Source organism: Saimiri boliviensis, chromosome 2 (assembly GCF_048565385.1).
Source record: "Saimiri boliviensis isolate mSaiBol1 chromosome 2, mSaiBol1.pri, whole genome shotgun sequence".
In the NCBI taxonomy this organism is placed as follows: Eukaryota; Metazoa; Chordata; class Mammalia; order Primates; family Cebidae; genus Saimiri; species Saimiri boliviensis.
Window position 1 is genome coordinate 65157395 of NC_133450.1, and position 19758 is coordinate 65177152.

Here is a 19758-nt window from a genome sequence, read left to right on the forward strand (position 1 = left end):
TGTATCTTTAGTAGAGACGGGGTTTCACCATGTTGACCAGGATGGTCTCGATCTCTCGACCTCGTGATCCACCTGCCTCGGCCTCCCAAAGTGCTGGGATTACAGGCTTGAGCCACCGCGCCCAGCTCTCCCTTTCTTCTTAAAACAAAAAACAAAACAAAAAAAAAACCTCCCCTTTCTCTGCCCCTCTCTCAAACACACACACTCTCTGTCTCTCAGTCTCTGTCATACACATACACTCTCTCTCCCTCCGCCCCCCGCCCACACACACTCATGCATACACGAGGGCATTCTGTGGCATGGGTTTTCTCCCAGGTGTGCAGGCCAGAAATTTGGACACCTCTTGTGCCTCCCCAGCCCCCTCATGCTTCCACAGGTGACCCACCTTGCTGATTTGAACTTGGACACATTTCTTGATTCTGAAACCCCTGAACCACTCTATCCACTTTGTTCCTGGCTTACGTCCATCACGATCCTCCCCGTCACCCCAGTCCCCCAGGATCCTCCTCAAGCACTGACGTCATTGTGTCACTCTGTGCAGGGACCAGAAGCTCCTTGCTGACTGAGAGGGAAATCCGTTTGTAGATTACTCACCATGGCAGGCAATGCACCAATACTGAGAAGATAAAGAGATTGTGGTTTTTGCCTTTGATGGTTTCTCAAAGTGGGGCTGGGCTGAGGAAGGCCCAGCTCAGCTTCTGTTCTCACCGGATGCCATTCTGACTCCTGGATCACCTCACCCAGTGCTGTTTCTCCCTCTTGGGGCATTCCTGAGTTTGGCTTTGTGTTTGTGAGGTTGGTGTATTTGCCTCTTTGCCTGTGCCAGATACAAAGCTACTCGAGGGCAGGGATTGTCACAGCTTTGGTCAACTGTGGGTTGTCCTGGCCACCGGCCTGTGTGGGGACTCTGCAGGAGCCGTTTGGTGGAGGATTATATGTTTTAAGTATTCAAGGGAAGCAGATTTTGTGGGGCTTACGTTAGCGTACGTAGACACAGACTCACGTTTGTGCAGTTGCGGCACCAGCGACTCTCAGATATCTGCGTTTGTTTTTCTTTCCCAACCAGTGCCTAGAAAGAGCCATGAAGTTTGCCTTTGAGGAGTTCCACCTGTGGTACCAGTTTGCTCTGTCCCTGATGGCTGCTGGAAAGGTGAGTCCCCTTTGTGATACGCAGTTGTTTATGCCAAGGTTAATGTCATTGAATTGTGCGAAGTGATAGACTTTTTGGAAGTCTTTGGAGCCATGATGGGAAACTATCCTGGTCCTTTCTCAGTGAATAATCAGATTTAATTATTCAGGGAGCCAAGATGGACCTATCACTGAGAAGAAAAATTCTGAAATATTTGTCTTTTTCTAGTCATTGTGACTTCATCAGGTGACATGGATGTGGCTTAAACTAGAGCTCATTGTTGACACAGACACTGCCACTCAACTGAGAGTTAAGCTGGTTCCTGGAGGGGAACCTGTTGGTTATCTTGAGCGGGGTGTTACATTAGGCAGTGCATGATACCGGATGAAAATGTGGGCTGAGGGAGCCCGACGGCAGGGTGAAGCCTGGTGCTTCCCTCCCAGCTGAGTGACCCCGGCAAGTCACGAGTATCTGTTTCCTCGATAAAATGGAGTGAGGACAGCGCCCACTCCATAGACGTGTTATCAGGGGAATGAGATGCTACCAGAGGTGTTTAGAGAAGCATTCCTTGCTGGGTACACACTCAACAGAGGTAACTATTGTTCTTGTTAAGTTGGACCATTCAGTGAACGAAGCCTGAGAGAGGTTACTTGAACTAAATGAATTTAGAAATTTAGTGTTCTGTGCCTTAAATTGGATATTTATCTTTTGTAATAACAAGCTTGCACCATCATTATGTTTTTCTCAATTTTCCAAAAGTTACACAAGAAGGAAACAAAATTCAGGTGATGCCAAGGAAGCATTTCTGCTGGTTTATAACCCAGTGTCCTCCCCGATCTCTCGGAAGCCGCAGGCTCTGGTTTTCGCGGGCCCCAGGCCCCTACTTGCTTGGGCTTAAAATTGGAAAAGCCCACGAGGAAGCCACCCTGACCGAAAACCCCCCTGAGAAGGCTATAGTATTCGGTTGTGTCAAACGCTTTGAGTTTCACAGAATGATCTTCTCTTGCCAAGTCTGCCCGTGCTGTGAAGGTGCTGAAAGAGTGTATCCGCCTGAAGCCGGACGACGCCACCATTCCCCTCCTCGCCGCCAAGCTCTGCATGGGCTCCTTGCACTGGGTGAGTAGGGCCACCTTCCTCCGCACTCCTGCAGGGGACTCCGGGCCGGGACTGCCCATTTTTTTCATGTCGAGGCACAGAGAGAAAGTGAGGATAATTCATCAGCTACATGAAGACAACCCGTGTAGAGCCGTGGACCCTGGGCCTGGGCCCCTGGCCTCCTCAGGCCTCATCCACTACCCCCCAAAACTGGGAGTACTCTGGGGTACTCCAGGGTTTTTTAATGGGATCATGCTTCAGGAATAACAATAATAAGATAGAATTTTAATTCATACTCCCATACATCTTGCTTTATTCAAGCAATGTGAGACTGAGAAGAGACATGACACTGAATTAGCATCTCTGGCTGAGACAGGGTCTTGCTGTCACCCAGGTGGGAGCGCACGATTGTAGCTCACTGCAGCCTTGACTGTTCGGGCTCAAGTCATCCTTTCACCTCAGCCCCCTGAGTAGCTGGGACTACAGGTGTGCTCCCCGGTGCCCGGCGAATTTTTGTATTTTTTTGTAGAGACGGTGTCTCACTCTGTTGCCCAGGCTGGGAGCCTGGGAGCCTGGGATTTTCTATAGAGCAAAGAGTCACCGTCAACTTCAGCTCAAATGTAAATTCAACTGTCTTCATTTCTCTTCCTTCACATACGCGTTTCTCTTCAAATATTCTTGTTCAAATTTGAATTTGGCAATAGCCTGATTTGTAGCAATTCTAGTACCTCAAAAAATACATCATTTGAGTAGAAAATAGGAAACTCAGTCTAATTGCAGAGCTGGTGGTATAGATAATTGCCACATACGATTGAGTTCTAATTTCTTTAACTTCATGTCAACAGTAGCAATAAGAAGGGTTTGCTTAGAAAAGACTGACGCAGGTTGCAAACTCAGGTCGTTCACCCTTATTTCCTGGCTGTTTGTTTTTTTCACGTATTCTCACCCAGCAGGAGAAAAGTAAGCCTAGCAAAGAGATCGTTCCATTCTACTTCCATTTTGCTGGGGAAAATGTAGAAAAAACGTTTCGAAAGCTCAGATTCTCACCTGAAACGCACAACTGTGAAGGCGTAGTGTGGCCATGTGGCTTCTGACAGTGTGGGGCTGTGAGCAGGCAAGGGGATGGCGCAGGCGGCTCCAGGAGTGGGCAGGCGGAGGAGTGGACCAGGCGGAGGAGTGGACACAACCTTTGCATTTGGAACATGCCAGTTCCCAGCAGTGACTACTGCCCTCCTCCCAGCTCTGGATTTATTTATTACTGTAACATATACATTCCTAAATGCCTAAAATAGACCTCTTTTTAGAAAAAATATATAGGAGTAACAAATCTTTTTTTTTTTCCCCAAGACAGAGAAAAAAAAGATTTTTCTGTCACCCAGGCTGGAGTGCAGTGGGACGATCTTGGCTCACTGCAACCTCTGTGTCCTGGGTTCAAGCAATTCTCCTGCCTCAGCCTCCCAACTAGCTGAGACTACAGGCTGGGTCACCACATCCTGCCAATTTTTGTATTCTTAGTAGAGTAGGGGTTTCACCATGTTGGCCAGGCCGGTCGAACTTAACCTTGTGATCTGCCCGCCTCAGCCTCCCAAAGTGCTGGAATTATAGACATGGGCCACCATGCCTGGCCCTTTTCTGTATATTTTTTTCTTGCATTTTTATTTTTAAAATTTCCAAAGACCACAGAAGTCAAGAGTATATGAACTTCAGTGTCCTATCACCCAACTTCGATATCATCAGCATATGCCATACTTGGAGGAAACGAATCTTCCTGGTTTTGCCTCTTATGAATTGCGCATGAGGCCTTATTGTGGGTGGAGTTTACAGGTGCACATTTTCTCATGGGAGTCTGCTGGCACAAGGTACATGTGTTGTGGTTTGTAAAATAAGTGAATGGAGTTTTGAAATTTATAACAGCTCATGGCAAAGAGAATCCAAGCCTGAATGGATTCTTTATATCCTGGGGCGGGGAGGGGAGTGGGGAACAGAAAGGCCCAAACTTAAAACATTCCAAGAACTTTATTCTTTACAAATATATTCAGTTCAACTTCTGAATACCTAACACAGCTTTATTATAGAACCAGCCAGTAAAAAATAAAGATGAAAAAGATAGATCCCCACCACGTGTGAAAGCAACTTTGGAAAAGAAAGTAAATAAGCAACAAGGAAAACTTTGAAGAGAAAAAGCAAGGTAGGAATCCTGCAAACTGTTAGAGAGGCTCCAGAAAGAAAACAGAATCACCAGAGTGGGACTGGGAGATTTGGGAGTCATTTTCAAAGTGACTCATCAGAAATCCAATTTTGGCAGCAGAGGCTTATGGGAACTCGTGTTAGAAATTCTGCAGGTTGTTTTTGTTTTTAACTTGTCTCATTTTTCAGTTGGAAGAGGCTGAAAAGTTTGCCAAAACTGTCGTTGACGTGGGAGAGAAAACATCAGAGTTCAAGGCCAAAGGCTACTTAGCTCTGGGGCTCACGTACAGTCTGCAGGCCACTGACGGTGAGAGATGTCCCACCCCGGAGCTGCAGGGCTGCAGGGCTGGGCTGCCTAAGTCTACACTGCAGGATTCCCACAGTCCCCTTCTGTCTCAGGGGGGTGCAGAAGCTGGGGCATTCTGATGTGTCATCTGGTGGGGCCCCTGGTGCTACTGTCCTCTTTGCTTGGTCTGATGGGAGAATGGGAGGGCAGGGAGGAAGGCCTTGGGCCAGGGCTCTCAGGCCTCATTTTCAGGTACATTATGCTGGTGGTGCACTGGGCACCTCACTGGGCTTTGAGGGATGATTCACCCACCCAGCCTTGCACCTGCGCCTGTCCCACCACGTGTTCTGGGCTGTCCTGTGTGAAGGGATGCTGGATCTTAGATACAGGAATGTGGAGGAGGCAGGGTCAGACACTTCCAGGAAGCTTCCCTTGACTGGTCGGAAAATGCCCCCTCTCCATTTGCATGTTTTAATTTGCAGATATGTACATGTGCAGTGCAACAGCTCACCAGACACCCAGGGCTCTCGGGTGCAGTGATTTTGGGCATGCTTAGAGTTCTGTTGATGGGCTTCTAGCTAAGAACAAATCATGTATACTTAAGTTTTCAGTGATGTTTGCAGAAAGTTTAAATTAACAAACTTTTCCTGAAAGGTTACTATTATTTTATCATGTTTCTGTTAAATATAACACAAATGCAAAAAGAAAATCTCAGAAACAAGTGGATAACATAATGAATTTGAATTAGTATAAGGCAAAATATTCTGTAACCATTACCCTGCTCAGGAGCCAGCACCTTGCCAGCCACCTGGGAAGCACCCCCATGTGCCCCTCCCAATCACAAACCCTCTTCTCTCCCTTAAGAGGAGATACTATCCTGACTTTTATAATATTTCCTTTTTTTTTCTTCATGGTTTTGTTGTCATTTATTTTACAAATTACTCCAAAATCTTTTCTCTGCCCTAAAATATCAAAGGTCCTGGGGAAGTTTTGCTTATCAATTACTTTTCAATATGGATTACTTACTAATTTTCCATACACACGATACATTGGCAATACTCAGCACATGGCTTTTAATATAGTAGACTGAGTGAAGAGCAAATTTAATGTCACATATTAACCCATGTAAATTCTTAGTTCAGACTCCATCCCTCATTACTCCTGCAACTTTGGGAGAGTCACTTGATCCTGTGGGGCTTCCCCTTCCATTCATAGGTCAGTTGGGCCCCCTCTGAGGTTCCCTCCAGCGGTAGCACTGCTGTTCTAAGTTAGCCGTGGTTTCTAGCCACACTGCCCCCCCCCCACCCCCGGCAGCCTTTCACTGCTCTCAGTCTCATGCCAAGCTGGGAGGTGCCATGTTAGAGGTGTTAGGTAATGGCCTCCTGCAGTTCTAGCCATAAACAGGTTTCTCTAGGACTTTTTCTCTTGCCCTAGTACAAAGTACCTTTTCATTCCTAGCCAGGTTTAAGGGGACATTTCTCAGGTGCTCTGCACAGGGGAAGTGTTGACACACAGCCATTGCGGCCTCATGCTTTTGAGCTAATTTTCCATCGTCAGTGTTGGCTTTGCCTACTCCATCCCTTGTGTGCACATGACGGTGTTAAAGGTCTGGCCATTGCCCAGCGTGAACCAAGCTGGCCTTTCAAGGCATCAAGCTAGTGCCCTTGGCCCAGGACTGCAGCTTCTCAGTGCCAGAAGGAGCTCTGAAGGCTATCAAAATCAACACTGCTGGTGCTTGGCTCCCCGCCATCCCATTCTGATAGAGCTTGTCCTTCTCCACGAGTTACATGCCTACACTTGGGAGGGCAGTCGTGCTCCTCCTGGAATTCCCAACTGGTCTTTTGCAAATGGTTCCCCTATGCCTGGGAGTACCGAGAGGGATCACCCAACTCATACTGCCCCCTCGGCATCTTTCCCTGGATGAGTGCAAGCGCCTCGGGGTAGGACTGGGCTTCCTTTCCTGTCTTCTCCAGGGCCCGGTGCAGGACTAGGCAACAGGAACTCAGACATTGTTGCTTTTCATCCAGTTGAATGTACAAGTTTTGTGATGGGTTTTGTATTTGTCAAAAACTCCCTGATCTCCGATGCCACTGACTAATTGAACCCTTTTCTTAGCTTCTTTGCGAGGGATGCAGGAGGTCCTACAGAGAAAGGCGCTTCTTGCATTTCAGAGGTGAGTGGGAGTTCATCTTTTCACTCGGCTGTACATAATGACACCAAAGTATGACGAGTATAAAAAGAAGAGATATTTATAAAGATTATGTAAACAGTGTTTTACCCCTGAGAGTCTTTCATCTTGAGCACCACACATGCAGCGTCAGAACCCTGCTGCGTCACCTGTTGCTGTGTAAATCTGCACTCTGAATCTGTTTACCCATTTGGGCACATTTTATTCATTCCTAATAAAGCGATTTCAGCTCGAAAAAGATAGATACTTTTGTGTCTATGGAGATGAGTCCTTTATTAAAGACATTTGTCATCATTTAGAGAAGACATTATTCTTTCCTAGCTTTTTTTTTTAAACATGTCAAGCTGCAGGGTTTTGTATTAAGGAATGAGAAGGCCGATTTCAGGTAGTCTCTGAAATACTGAGTGTCTCTGAAATACTGAAGGAAGACAGTCAGCCCCACAAGCCCCAAACTCCCCGCCCCCACCTTGTTCTGTAACACCCTGTGCTTATCTCTGTCACTGTGCCTCTCAGGAAATTAGGAGAAGGCCTTGCAGCTATAAAATGCTTGAGCATCACAGTGTGCCTTCACATGCCTTACTTAATGTGGTCCTCACCACAGACCATTGAGGAAGACGGATAAGCAGTATGTCCCTTGCAGATCAGAGACTGAGACACAGGAGTTTCTAGCAGCTGCCATTCCACAGTTAGTGAAGTCAGTATGCAGTCAGGGTCTCCTGACTCTAACCCCGATTATCCGGCTCTCCCATACTACACAGCCCTCATTTTATTCTTGCTACAGGTATAACGAATCATGAAAACGAAATCGTTGTCTGGAAGTATAGCCCCATCATGTGAAATCTGGAATTGGTATTTGATCCTGTCACCTTAAATATATCTGAGTTACACTGATTTCTTGGAATTTTATTAGAAACTTAGTCACTTACACGAACATTTCATGAGGGCTTCCCAATACCTCACAAGCTTTGTTAGACTCTTTCCTTAGGACTGGGCTTGCCTACCGATTTATCATGGTGTCCGTGTGCCTTTTTCATGAAATCATGATCACTGGTTTCAGTTAGTCTGAAACTCTTCTGTCTCATTCCTGTATTTCCTAGCAGGCTTGCCGGTAGCTACCTCAGGTCGCCAGCCCCAGTCTGAGTAATGACAAAAAGTACCAATTGACATCTGCAAAAGATCTCCTGTCTCTGTGCTAAGCTTTTGTTGATGTTCTTTAGCACGGAGTGTGGAAAGCATTTCCATTTCAAATGATTTGGAGTTTTAAATTCTCCAGCCCTAGTTTGTAAAACCCACACATGGATGCTTAAGAAAGTGGTCATTACATCTGTTTCACTTTTCTTAAATCAGCACATCTTACTGGCTCTCTAAAAACAGCCACAGTGGTGGTCTGCCTTAAGCTGCCAGTATAACTTCATGTTATGTAACAGCTGCTCCATTGGCCTGAATTCTTTTTTGTTCATCTTTTGCTTAAGTTTAAATTCAAAGAGATTTTTAAAACATTAGTTCATATGGGAATAAAGAGTAATAAAATCCCACTAACCTAACTGGTTATATTGCAGAACGCTAACCTAAATTAGAATTTGTGTGAAATATAGAATGTTTTTCAAGGGAATGTTTTTCATTTTGTTTCAAGTACACATTAACTAGGATTGTTCTAGTGAACTGTAATCCTAACAAAAATCTTTAAGGGAAAGATTTTAAGAAAATGAAAATGATTTGTATTTCTTCTTAAATGTAAATGAATAATTTAAAACTACTTTGATGAGAAGTACTTTCTCTACTATGTATTTTAAATATCCTCCCACAGTTCTGTTTATACTAATGTTTTGCATTTTTTGTTTAAAAAGAAAACACAATTCAAAAAGTGATGGGGTTGCAGATGTAGCACATGAAAGTTAACTCTTAATTATGACTGGAACCAGAATTCAGAAATATTCATTCTCTAGTGGATCCAAAGTTTGAAGACATCTAAGTTGGGTGGATGCCTCTGAATGTGAGACTGTCAGCTGTTCCTACACTCATAAGCTCAACCCAAGCAGCTGAACCAATTCATTTGCCCTGCACAAAAGTCTAGTGAAGAAGAACATAATATTGTTTGCAAAGCTTCTGAAGATGCTTAATTGACCTGAGTTGCTTCTTCTGCAGGCCCTCACATCCTACTGAGAAATGCAATCCTGAAAACAGTTGAGGGCACCCTTCACTGTGTGGCCCACAGTATGCATAAAGCCTGGTGTTCCAGGAGGCAGAGGTGGCATGGTGGCATTGGTGTATATCACTCATTGTGGTTATAGGGTACACAATCTTGCTTTGTTTTCCCCTTTCTCTCCTAGCTTAAGTGTGGTATGATTTGTGCGTATAGGGTGATCAGCCATCCCAATCTCTTGAGGACTAAGTGCCTTCCCAGAACATGGGACTTTCAATGCTAAAATCAGGAACATCTTGGACGAACCAGGACAAGTTGGCCACCCTGTGTGTGTAACTAACAAGAGGTTCCAGAGCAATAGATTTAACCAGGGTTTGCACTTTAAAAAAAAACTTAATGCATGAATCCCATGGCCCCGGTAATCAGGACTGAAGAGGACTTCAAAGAGAATTGGCTAAACAAGGCAGTGAGGTGATAGTGTACAAAGAACAGGCTTTGGAATCACATGCTTTCCATTCCACTTCTGGCTTTCTCTCATTTGCTGGCTGTTCTTGGACAAGAAGCTTAATAGTTGATAACTTCACAAATTGTACTTATTAGTGTTACAAGATATATGCCTTATGGACCAGGACCAACGTTGATCAGCCTTCTTTATATTCTTGGTTCAACTCTAGAGAATGTTGGAAATGGAATCTAGGGGAGCACTGGCGTAGACGCCACAACATCCTTGATTTTTAGCCAGATGATCTGGGAAGCCCATGCCATGCTTTCCAAAAGCAGCCCAGCATGCCTATCTCTGGGCACTGCTCCCACTGTACTGTAATGATGATTATTTTGAGTCTCTCCCTCTGGGGTGGGGTTGGGAGCTCATCAAGGAAAGGCACTAGCATGCTTCATCTCCATGCTCCCCAGAGGTTAGCAAAGGGCCTGACATCATATTATAGATATTGCATAATGTGGATGGATGGATGGATGGATGGTGGATGGGTGGGTAAGTGGGTGGATGGATGGATGGTGGATGGATGGATGGATGGATGGATGGATGGATGGGTGGACTGATGGATGGGTGAATGGGTGGATGAATAGGTGGATGGGACGGTGGGTTGATGGTTGGATGGTAGATGGGTGGATGGGTGGACATGTAAATGGATGGGTGACTGGATGGGTAGGTGGATAGAAGGATGAGTGGGCTTCTTCATGTGAGAGAAATGGAATTATGTGGAGGTGCTTTGATAAGGGAAGCATTTTGTGAATGTCCCTATGGTGACATTTTTAGGTCTTTTAGGTATTTCTGAGCAGTCTAACCAGGTATTCAGTATATGGGCACGGGGCTTTATGAGGCTGCTTTAGATTCATGTACAGAGTTCAGAAGGCATAGTTTCTCTGATTACTAATGTCCTTTCTCTCACCTGCCTTGCTGAGGATTTCTGTCTGGTGAGTTGCCTGTGGCATACCAAAGGGGCTTTTCCACAGGAAGCTTAGCTACTGAAGTTATTCTGCGGGAAGCAAGTATTTCGGCATCTACTTGAGATCAACATAGGGTGCTTTTTCTTGTTTTCTTTGGCATTTTCCTTATTTCCTTTTTTCCTTCATAGGGTAAAGTGGTCAGTTGAATTTATTAGCCAAATTGTAGAAATAAAGTTTTTAAAATGTGTATGTTTCAGTTGTGCCTCATTAGAAATTTGGCAGTTGAATACGCATCATTAGCCAAGTTGGAAATCCTTCAGATGTTGCCCTGATGCACTCCAGAAATACTAAGATCTCTGTCACTTCTGGTTTGTTCCTTTCACAGTGCTGTGGGTAACAGAGAAAAATCATTTGCTGAGGCCAGCATGGGGCCTTTAGCCAGAACTGTCTTTATCCACACCCTCAACTCACCGGATCATTACCAGCTTTTCAGTTATTTGGTATTGGGTAGAGGCAGCCACGACTTGATTTATTTGTGAAGAATATGAATTGGGCTGAGAAAATTATAACTCTAAGAAATTCTTTTTGAGGGTTATGTAAACTTTATTATTTCTGAAAGAAGGCAAGATAAAGTAAATCTAAAAAGTTTCTTCATAGTTGTGTATTCTTTTTCCTGAATAATGATGAGAGAGAGAAACCATGATTTTTCAGTCTCGCTTTTATAAACACCAAAGAAAAATATTCTTTGATATACAAATTCATGGAAAGCCAATATTTGTAAAATTATGCTGGCACATACAAAGTGGACCTTAGAAATAAGACATTTAGTAGCTGGGTGTGGTGGCTCTTGCCCTTAATTCCAAGGTTTTGGGAGGCCAAGGTGGGAGGATCACTTGAGCCTAGAAGTTCCAGACTAGCCTGGATAACATGTTCAAACCCCGTGTCTACAAAAAAATTTATAAATTAGCTTGTCATGATGGAGCAGGCCTGTGGTCTCAGCTCCTTGGGAGGCTAAGAAGGGAGGATTGTTTGGGCCCTGGGAGGTTGAGGCTGCAATGAGCAGTGATCATGTCATCGCACTCCAGCCTGAGTGATAGAGCAAGACCCTGTCTTTAAAAAAAAAGAAAAATGAGACATTTAAAAGGATAACACAGGCAATATCAGCCTCAGCCTCTTCAACTAAGCTGAGAAAAGTTCTAAGGCTATATCTTGAGGCCAAGTGAAGAGTCCCCTGGAATGGAAATCTAGGTACTTTGCTCCTAAGATTAATATAAGGACAGAGGTAAGCTTTGCTTCACCCTCATCCTGCACGTGAGCTACTACATTTGCATAAACAATGCCCTAAATTAGTGGACTTAGCATATTTTCTGGACGGCAAACACCTGGGAGACTTGTTAGCTCCCTTTCCAGCAGCATGCAATTCAATTAAAAGGCCTTATTATTGTAGAAAGCAATCTTTGGCCCATTTGCCACCGTTGAATCCATAGTGATTTGATTTTCTTTTTTATCTTGAATTTTTTCTGCTGGCAGAAGATCCTCCTTTCATCACAGAATGTTGACAGAACAGCACGAAGTTTTGTTTACTATCTGGGTCCCACCTAATTAGTCTGCTCCATGGTGCCTTTTAAAGAAAGTAAAAGTTTGTTTTTCTCATCCCGGGAGACTGTTAAACACAGAATTATATTGTACATAGTCACATTTTGAGTTGCTTATGCTAAATACAAATGACTTCCACACAGAAGCAGAAGAGACCATGTTTGCAATCAGTTAGGAGGCCAGTCTGGTTCCCTCCCGTCTGATGTCAAAGGCCAGTTCTTAACACTGAGCGTAGTGCCTCCCCACAGCCTTACACGTCACAGTTATCTGGACGAAATCAGTAAACGGCATGGAATTTCCTAGAAGCTTCAAAAGACTGAATGAGTCTCTTTCTCTTCCTTTTTTTCCTCAAAAACCAAAAACCTCATTTTATAAGCAAAGCTGGGTCTTTGATTTTCATATGGTTCTGAAATCTAGAAATTTGGGTAAAGTGGCATGAAGGAAGCCCAAGCCAAACTTAGCCAAAGCAGCCATCGCCTTGCCAAGTGCACACATGGCTTCACCGTGTCCCAGCGTGACACAGGGGGCCCACCTGCTGGGGACATCCAACCTCAGGGCCCGCGGCCTCTTCACCTCCAGGCCCTCTGCAAAGCCGGCAAGGTTCGGCTGCCGTTTTAGATGCTAGACAAACACAGAAACATGCCCCTGTTCTGTCCCTTTAGACAGTGATAAGAGAACTGCTTTCCATGTGTTGGTGGTCAGAGGAGAAGAGTTTAAAGGAAGCATTACACAGGTAAAAAATATGTGGCCTTAGTGTAAGAATGCAAATGTGAAGACGACTTGTTTGATAGGGAAAGTAAAAATGGCTTCCTCTCCCATGTACTAATAGCCATAAATACTTTTTCAGGGCCCACAGCCTGTCACCCACAGATCACCAAGCGGCTTTCTACCTGGCTCTGCAGCTTGCCATCTCCAGACAGGTCAGTTTCTCTAATGTTTCCTAAACACGGTGCACTCTGTATCTTGATACAGCTCCTTCCGCTCTTCAGTGTGAAGTGGTAGGTGATCTTCCCATATTCCCTTGAGGCTGACTGGAATCAGGAACCCTTCTCCGAGGTTTCAGCAAAGAGCCTGGTATTTTGGTTGGTTTGAGCATCAGCTGTGAAGACACAGGAGTTCCAGGCTCTGCTTTTGGACATTAAATCCACACAGCTGGGGGGCCCAAGCTAGGGTTAGATGGTAACCTGGGGAGAGCAGCACATGGCATATATCCTGAACCCAGGAGTCATCAAAGGGCCTTCGTCCCTTGCCAGCAGGAACCAGGTAGCAGAACCCAGTGCTGAGCTGAATGGTGGGGATTTAGCCACTGGTTGAGGTCTGTTTGTCATAGGAGTATCAGTGATTGACAGGAAGACGCCAGCAGGCAGAGATAAGATACTAGGTCCTTTATAATACATGGAAGACATGAACAGTTATACACCGTGGCTACTCAAGAAAGGAGACTTAGCACTATCTCCTAATGGGAGGGACAAGTTTTGCTGGCCTTCATCTTCTCCAAAGGCAGCTTTTAGATGCTGCCTCTGCCATTCCCGAAACCCTCCTGTCCACTCCCAGCTGTTCTGGGGACGTTGGCCACATGCCTGCTCACCCACCAGGTGCAAGACATGCTGGTGGTAACCCCAGCACATTCCTGAGTGCTGACTGGGGAGGGTGATTCAAAGGTCAGCTCTCCAGACATGCCATTCCCCTGGCAGGCCTGGGCTGAGGTATGCATCTGTCTTCCTGGTTGCTTGGGAGAGGCATTGAGAAGTGGCTTCCATTGGCAACCTAGGGACTGAAGAAACCAAGATGCCTCCCCTATAAAGGTCCAGTCACCTGACTGTGGCTCACAGCTGGACTTCTGCAGCAGGTGTGGCCATTGATTCTTTGCACATCCTTCTTTGCACTTCCTTCTTTTTCCCAGCTCTCTTGTTCAGTTTCTGTCTTTCTCACTGGACTGTAGGTTCCAGGAGCCCACGTCCACCAATGTCATTGCTTTACCCTGCCACTTGGAATACCACCTGACATGTGACTCAGTAATACTCAGTAAATGAAGGAACCAGCTTTGAATTCCTTCCAGGCAGCTCTCCCTTAAAGACATCATTCCGATCCCTGTATCAGTTTGTCCCTGGTTGCTCTGGTCATCCCTGCACATCAGCATCGTGCTATGCTGTGCCTTTCGACCCAGCCATCAATACCAGGTTGAGTGCTGTTCACATAGTAGGTTGTCACCTAGGGAAGGATAAGTAGCTGGAGCTTTATGGGTGTGGCAGCAGCCTTTGTGGGTGTGTAGTGTCAGAACAGCAGAGTTCAGAGGGGGTGTTTCTCTGCTTTCCCAGGGGAGGGGATTTGACCAGGAGGAGAGGACTGACAGGACTCACTCTCTTGTCAGGCACTCAATAGCTGAGTGACCTTGCTCAAGCCATTTCATCTCCCTGGACTTCAGCTTCCTCCTGGTAACTGAAGGATTGGGGTGGACAGTCTCCCTTCCAACTGTGAGAACCAGGATTCTGTGGTTCCAAAGCAGAAAACCTTCGTTGCCAACAGTTATAACTTAAATGCATCAAGAAAAGAAGTTCATTGAGGAAAAGCAATTGGTTTGGGAAAGAGAAGTCATAGCTTTCTACTAAGGAGTGAGGTTACTGAGGGTTTGGGAAAAAGCTGGTGAGCTGAGACGAGGCCCCACAGAGGACTAGAGTTGGAGCAAGAGAGGAAGGAGTCTGTGGAATGGCTGTGTAAGAATGCTTCAGTACAGAGCTCTATTTTGAAATCTAGCTTCAGGTTCTAATTCTCCCTAGTTACTGCCAAACCTTTGTGGAATCCAGGGTGTTCAAATATTCATTTTGTGTGCGTTTTGTCAACGCTTGTGTTTGGATGATTTTGCGGAAGTCTTGAAAAACTGTTGCATTTAAAGGTTCAGGTTGTGTCTGGTCCTACATGAATTTGGACACACCTGCTTTGCATATGGCATTGCCAGTGTTTGTTCCTCGGATCCGCTTATTTTGCGTTTGGAAAGGTGCGGGGCTTTTGTTTGTTGTTTGCTTTTTTGGCCTGTTTCCTTGATGTCTGCTGGAGGTCCAGGACAAAGGAACCTGAAAGGATCACAGGCCTCTGATCACGTGAAAAGCTCTGTTAAAGGTTTAATAACGTATTAAGCACTTTAATTTCAGTAATACTTGAAAAAATGAGAACAGTTCAGCTAAGGCAGTTTAATTCCACTAAAAACCTCTGACAATTTGTATGTGTCTCCACTTAAGAGTGAAATCATCTCGGGCATAATCGAAAGTAGATCAGTTTTGTGGAAAGAATGAGAAAGTGTTTACTTAGGGAGAAGTGAAAGAGTGGGTGCAGTATTGGAAGCTCTGCAGAGAAACAGGGTCTCTTGAATCACCTTGCCATTCAGAATGTCTCTTGAAGATGGCTTCTGCTTTCATGTTTGTGGTTCATATCCTGGGGCTGCCGTAAAGACTTGGCTTAAAATGTGAATGAGGCGCCATGTGAAACAACTCGATATTTAAAGAGAATCAGATGTTGAAATGACTTCTTTCATGTGTGTGTGTGTGTTTTAAAAAACCTTTTTTGGTTTTGTTTTAAACCAGATTCCAGAGGCTCTGGGGTACGTCCGCCAAGCTCTTCAGCTTCAAGGTGACGATGCCAACTCCCTGCACCTCCTTGCCCTCTTGCTGTCAGCACAGAAGCATTACCATGATGCTCTGAACATCATCGACATGGCCCTGAGCGAATACCCAGAAAATTTCATGTAAGTGATCCTGGGCTTCCGTTTTTCCCTTACTTTAAAGTTATTAAATTTACTTCTTCCCCTGCCTTATTTCCAATCATTCTAAGTCCCTCACGGACACCCTGGCAGTCAACAATATAAAATCCCTTTTACTGTTATTTTTTCCTGATATTAAAAACAAACTTAGGGCCAGGTGTGGTAGCTCACGCCTGCAATCCCAGCACTTTGGGAGGGAGAGGCGGGTGGATTACCTGAGGTCAGGAGTTCGAGACCAGCCTAGGAAATATGGTAAAGCCCTGTCTCTACTGAAAATACAAAAATTTGCCAGGCATGGTGGCATGTGCCTGTAATTCCAGCTACTTGGAAGGCTGAGGCAGAAGAATTGCTTGAACCTGGGAGGCAGAGGTTGCAGTGAGCTGAGATCACACCACTGCCCTACACTCTAGCATGGGCAACAGAGCAAGACTCTGTCTCAAAAATGAAAACAAAAACAAACTTAGGCTGTTAAGTCATCCTAACATAGTATTAGGTCATCCTTATTTATTTAAAATACTTCATCTGCTCTTTCCCAATGTGTACCATTGGAGCACCTGAGACTATTTTAGATAGACTGTGGATAAACATTTTTATTTTAGTAGTTATACATTCTTAAATGTACATTAGAATGTAATGATTTGATGAAAATTATTGCTCGGGGGCTATTAAGAATTTTTCAAGTCAATTTAAAGAAGGATATTAAGTAAATACTAATACAGATATACTTGGATATGGCAAGAGTGATGTTAAACAAACTCCAGTGTGTGAAATTTGGGAAACAGGGCTTTATAGCTTGCTTGTCCTGAATTACTGAGGGCTTCCACTAGCTCTTGGTGATTCTCCTATTTTAAGCGACTTTAATCAAGTTACCTTCCCTCTTTGTGCCTTCGTTTGATTCTCTAGGAAATGGAAGTTCTTAAACAATCAATATCACCCATCACCTCAGAATTGTCGCTATAAACTGTCATATGCTAGAATTGTCTACCTATCTTCATATCTTTCCCCGGAATCACTGAATCCGTTGCCTGTTGGTTAGGCTTGTTGAAAAGGTCTTTGTCTTTTGGGCTGCTGGGTTACAATTTCATCCTCAGTGGCAGTAGCTTAGTAACCAGTACATAATAGCCAGAAATAGTAAACATTCCTGCAGGATGGAAGGTTCTGATTGTCTACAGGGTTGCAGGGTCAGTAATGGGGCAGGGCCTGCTTGGGACTGGAGAGAAGGGAAAGAATGCAGAAGGTGGCCCGGGGTTGCCTTCTTCACTTTCAGAAGTGAGTGCAAGCCACAAACTTTAAGTGGGTCAGCTCTGGCTTTATTTCTCTGCCTCATCACCTCACTGTGTTTTTAATCAGTGCTTTTCAGCAGCTCTCCTTGGAAAATTGGTTCACACATTTCCATTACAAACATTTCTTTGTCTTCAAGTGAAAAGGGCACTTCTCCCCATCGAGGAGAAAATTCTTGTTATAATCCAGGAAACCTCTGACTAGAGATTTCTTTTGTAGGCTCAGCTATTTATGCAGAGTGAATTAAAGAGCTTTGCTGCGGTGTTTTACTTCTTGCAGATCTCAAACTTGCTCTTTTTGCACACCAGCTATATTTCTGGATTCTACCCCAAGCTGTTTATCCCATGGAACCTTAAAACGGTGAAAGCACTTTAAGAAATATTCGATCCTTTAACCATTGGTAAAGTACAACCTGATGCAATTGAATTCAGTGTCTCTCATCAATATTTATAAAGCGTCATTCCCTGTCTCACTCTCCAACACACACAAACACGCTCTTGGTTCCTTCTTCCATAGCCGAGGGTGTCATCCAAGGGGAGGCTTATTAAACTAATAGCATACCACATGGTAAGCAGTAAACAGTGGTGGCTAATATGGCAATGCCTCCAAGTGACAGCAGCTGACAGCCTTTTCAAGTAGTAGAAGTAAGGAACAGCAGTAGAGATATTTGAGGAATGCAAGGCTGTTATTTTAATGTTAAACCATAAGCTCAAAAAAGCAAAGCATATGGCAGCAGGTCTGAGAGCCCGTCCGTGACTTGTTTGCTTTTTAAATATTTGTATTTCTTTGTGATGGGAAACTTCTTCCTAAGAATACTTTATTAAAAATCGGGGCCAAATATAATCAGTGGATCCCATGGTTTCTTCCCAACGTAGCTAAAACATTTCAGCACCAACCTAAAAAAGATTAAGTGGGCACTTGTTGCAACTGCCATGTAGTATTATCTGTTTGTTTGTGACAAGTTTGTCTCCAGCAGAACTATAGACTCCCTGAAGCCTGGAAGTGGAGGACATAGTTGATGGGTAGTCAGGCCTTGAGATGGAGGTGAAACCTTTTCTCCGTGAGGGTCAGCTCTGTCCACCTGTTGGGCAGTTACCAGAGGAGACAGCTGAAGCCCTTGGAGGAGCAGCTGGTCCCTCCAGTGTTACCTCCCTGTCGCCATGAAATGATCAAACTTACTGTTTAAGTACTTTGAATAAGCTTGACATGGTCCAAAAAGTTCTAAGCTGAGAGGTACCGTCTCAGCCACTTTGTCACTCTGAGCAGGGCTGAGACAACAGTAGAATCAGCAGTTGACAAGATATTCCTAACTGTAGGGATCACTAGAGCCAGGAATTCTTTCTTCAGGGAACCCCCAAAATAAGCTCACTATTCTGGAGAAGCAGGCATTTTTGGAAGTGATATAGGTTAGTCCAGTATGGAAGGAAAGGAACGAGGAAGACTTTTTGGTAGTGGTTGAGAGCACAGTCTTAAAATGGGACTCCCAATTCTTCACTTTCAAGTCATGTGACCTTGAGCAAGTCACCAAATCTCTCTGAGTCTCATTTCCTCATTTACAAAATTTACAAAATGTGAGTAATAAAATATCCATCTCAGAGGGTTGTGGTGAGAATTGATTTAGCTAGTGCATTTGAGGTGTTGTACCTGGTAATTACCTAATAATTGTTAGAAACTCATATTACATGACTATTGCTACCAATACTGCTAAAGTGTTTTCAAATATGATATTTTCGAATCCTTTAAAATTGTGATTAAATATTAAAATCAAAAGAATATTTTTAAAATATATCTAAAATAATACAATGAACATATGTTTGCTTATTATTCACCTGTGAATTTCCTGTATAGATTTACTTATACATGCATACTTATACATACCTTAAACATGTATATGTATTTCCTATATATATGGATTTTCCATGTAACATTGCCTGTGACTTTTCTCTGTATCCTCTCCTCTTGCCTCTCACCTGACAAGTTAATCACCATCCTAAATTTTGTGTTAATCATTCTCTCATGTTTCTATGCCATGTATGTTGTGCTTTTTTTGGAGACAGGGCCTCACTCTGTCACCCAGGCTGGAGTGCAGTGGTACAGTCACAGCTCACTGCATTCTCAACCTCACAGACTCAATGGATCCTTCCACCTCAGTAGTAGGATCTGGGAGCACGGGCATGTGCCACCATGCCCAACTAAGTTTTGTATTTTTTGTAGAGATGGCGTTTCACCATGTTGGCCAGGCTGGGCTCAAACTCCTGAGTTCAGGCCATCCACTTGCCTTGGCTTCCCAGAGTGCTGGGATCACAGGCATGAGCCACTGCACCCGGCCTGTACTCCTAAATAATAAAAATTGTGTTTTGCCTGTTTTAAACTTTTTGTAGAAAATACTGAATATGTCCTTATGCTGCTTGTGTTGCTCATTGCGTAACCTCCCATTCCCAAAGATCCTCCTTGCTGCGTACAGCAGTGACTTGTTGGTTTGCATGAATGAATAGTATTTCTTGTGTAAATGCACTAAGATTTACTTATTTAGTCTACTGTGAATAGATGTGTGGATTGTTTTCAGGTTTTGTCTATTATGAACAATGCTCGTAAATATTCTTTACAGGGCTCCTGGTGCACACGTTCAAGGATTTCTCTATGAGTGAAATAGTTAGGTCATAGGATGCGTGTATCTTCAGCTTTACCAAAT

General features: G+C 44.2%; 1 protein-coding gene across 6 annotated transcripts in view; it reads left to right on the forward strand.

Annotated features, from left to right (window-relative positions):
* Window positions 1-19758, forward strand: part of TTC7B (tetratricopeptide repeat domain 7B) — a 269079-nt gene that overhangs the window by 150302 nt on the left and 99019 nt on the right. For all 6 annotated transcript variants that reach the window (XM_039469191.2, XM_039469195.2, XM_039469190.2 and 3 more), the window contains 6 exons: window positions 1067-1150; window positions 2141-2245; window positions 4601-4718; window positions 6813-6870; window positions 12879-12951; window positions 15610-15770. In XM_039469191.2, the coding sequence (XP_039325125.1) occupies window positions 1067-1150; window positions 2141-2245; window positions 4601-4718; window positions 6813-6870; window positions 12879-12951; window positions 15610-15770 (599 nt within the window). The remainder of the gene's footprint in view (window positions 1-1066; window positions 1151-2140; window positions 2246-4600; window positions 4719-6812; window positions 6871-12878; window positions 12952-15609; window positions 15771-19758) is intronic.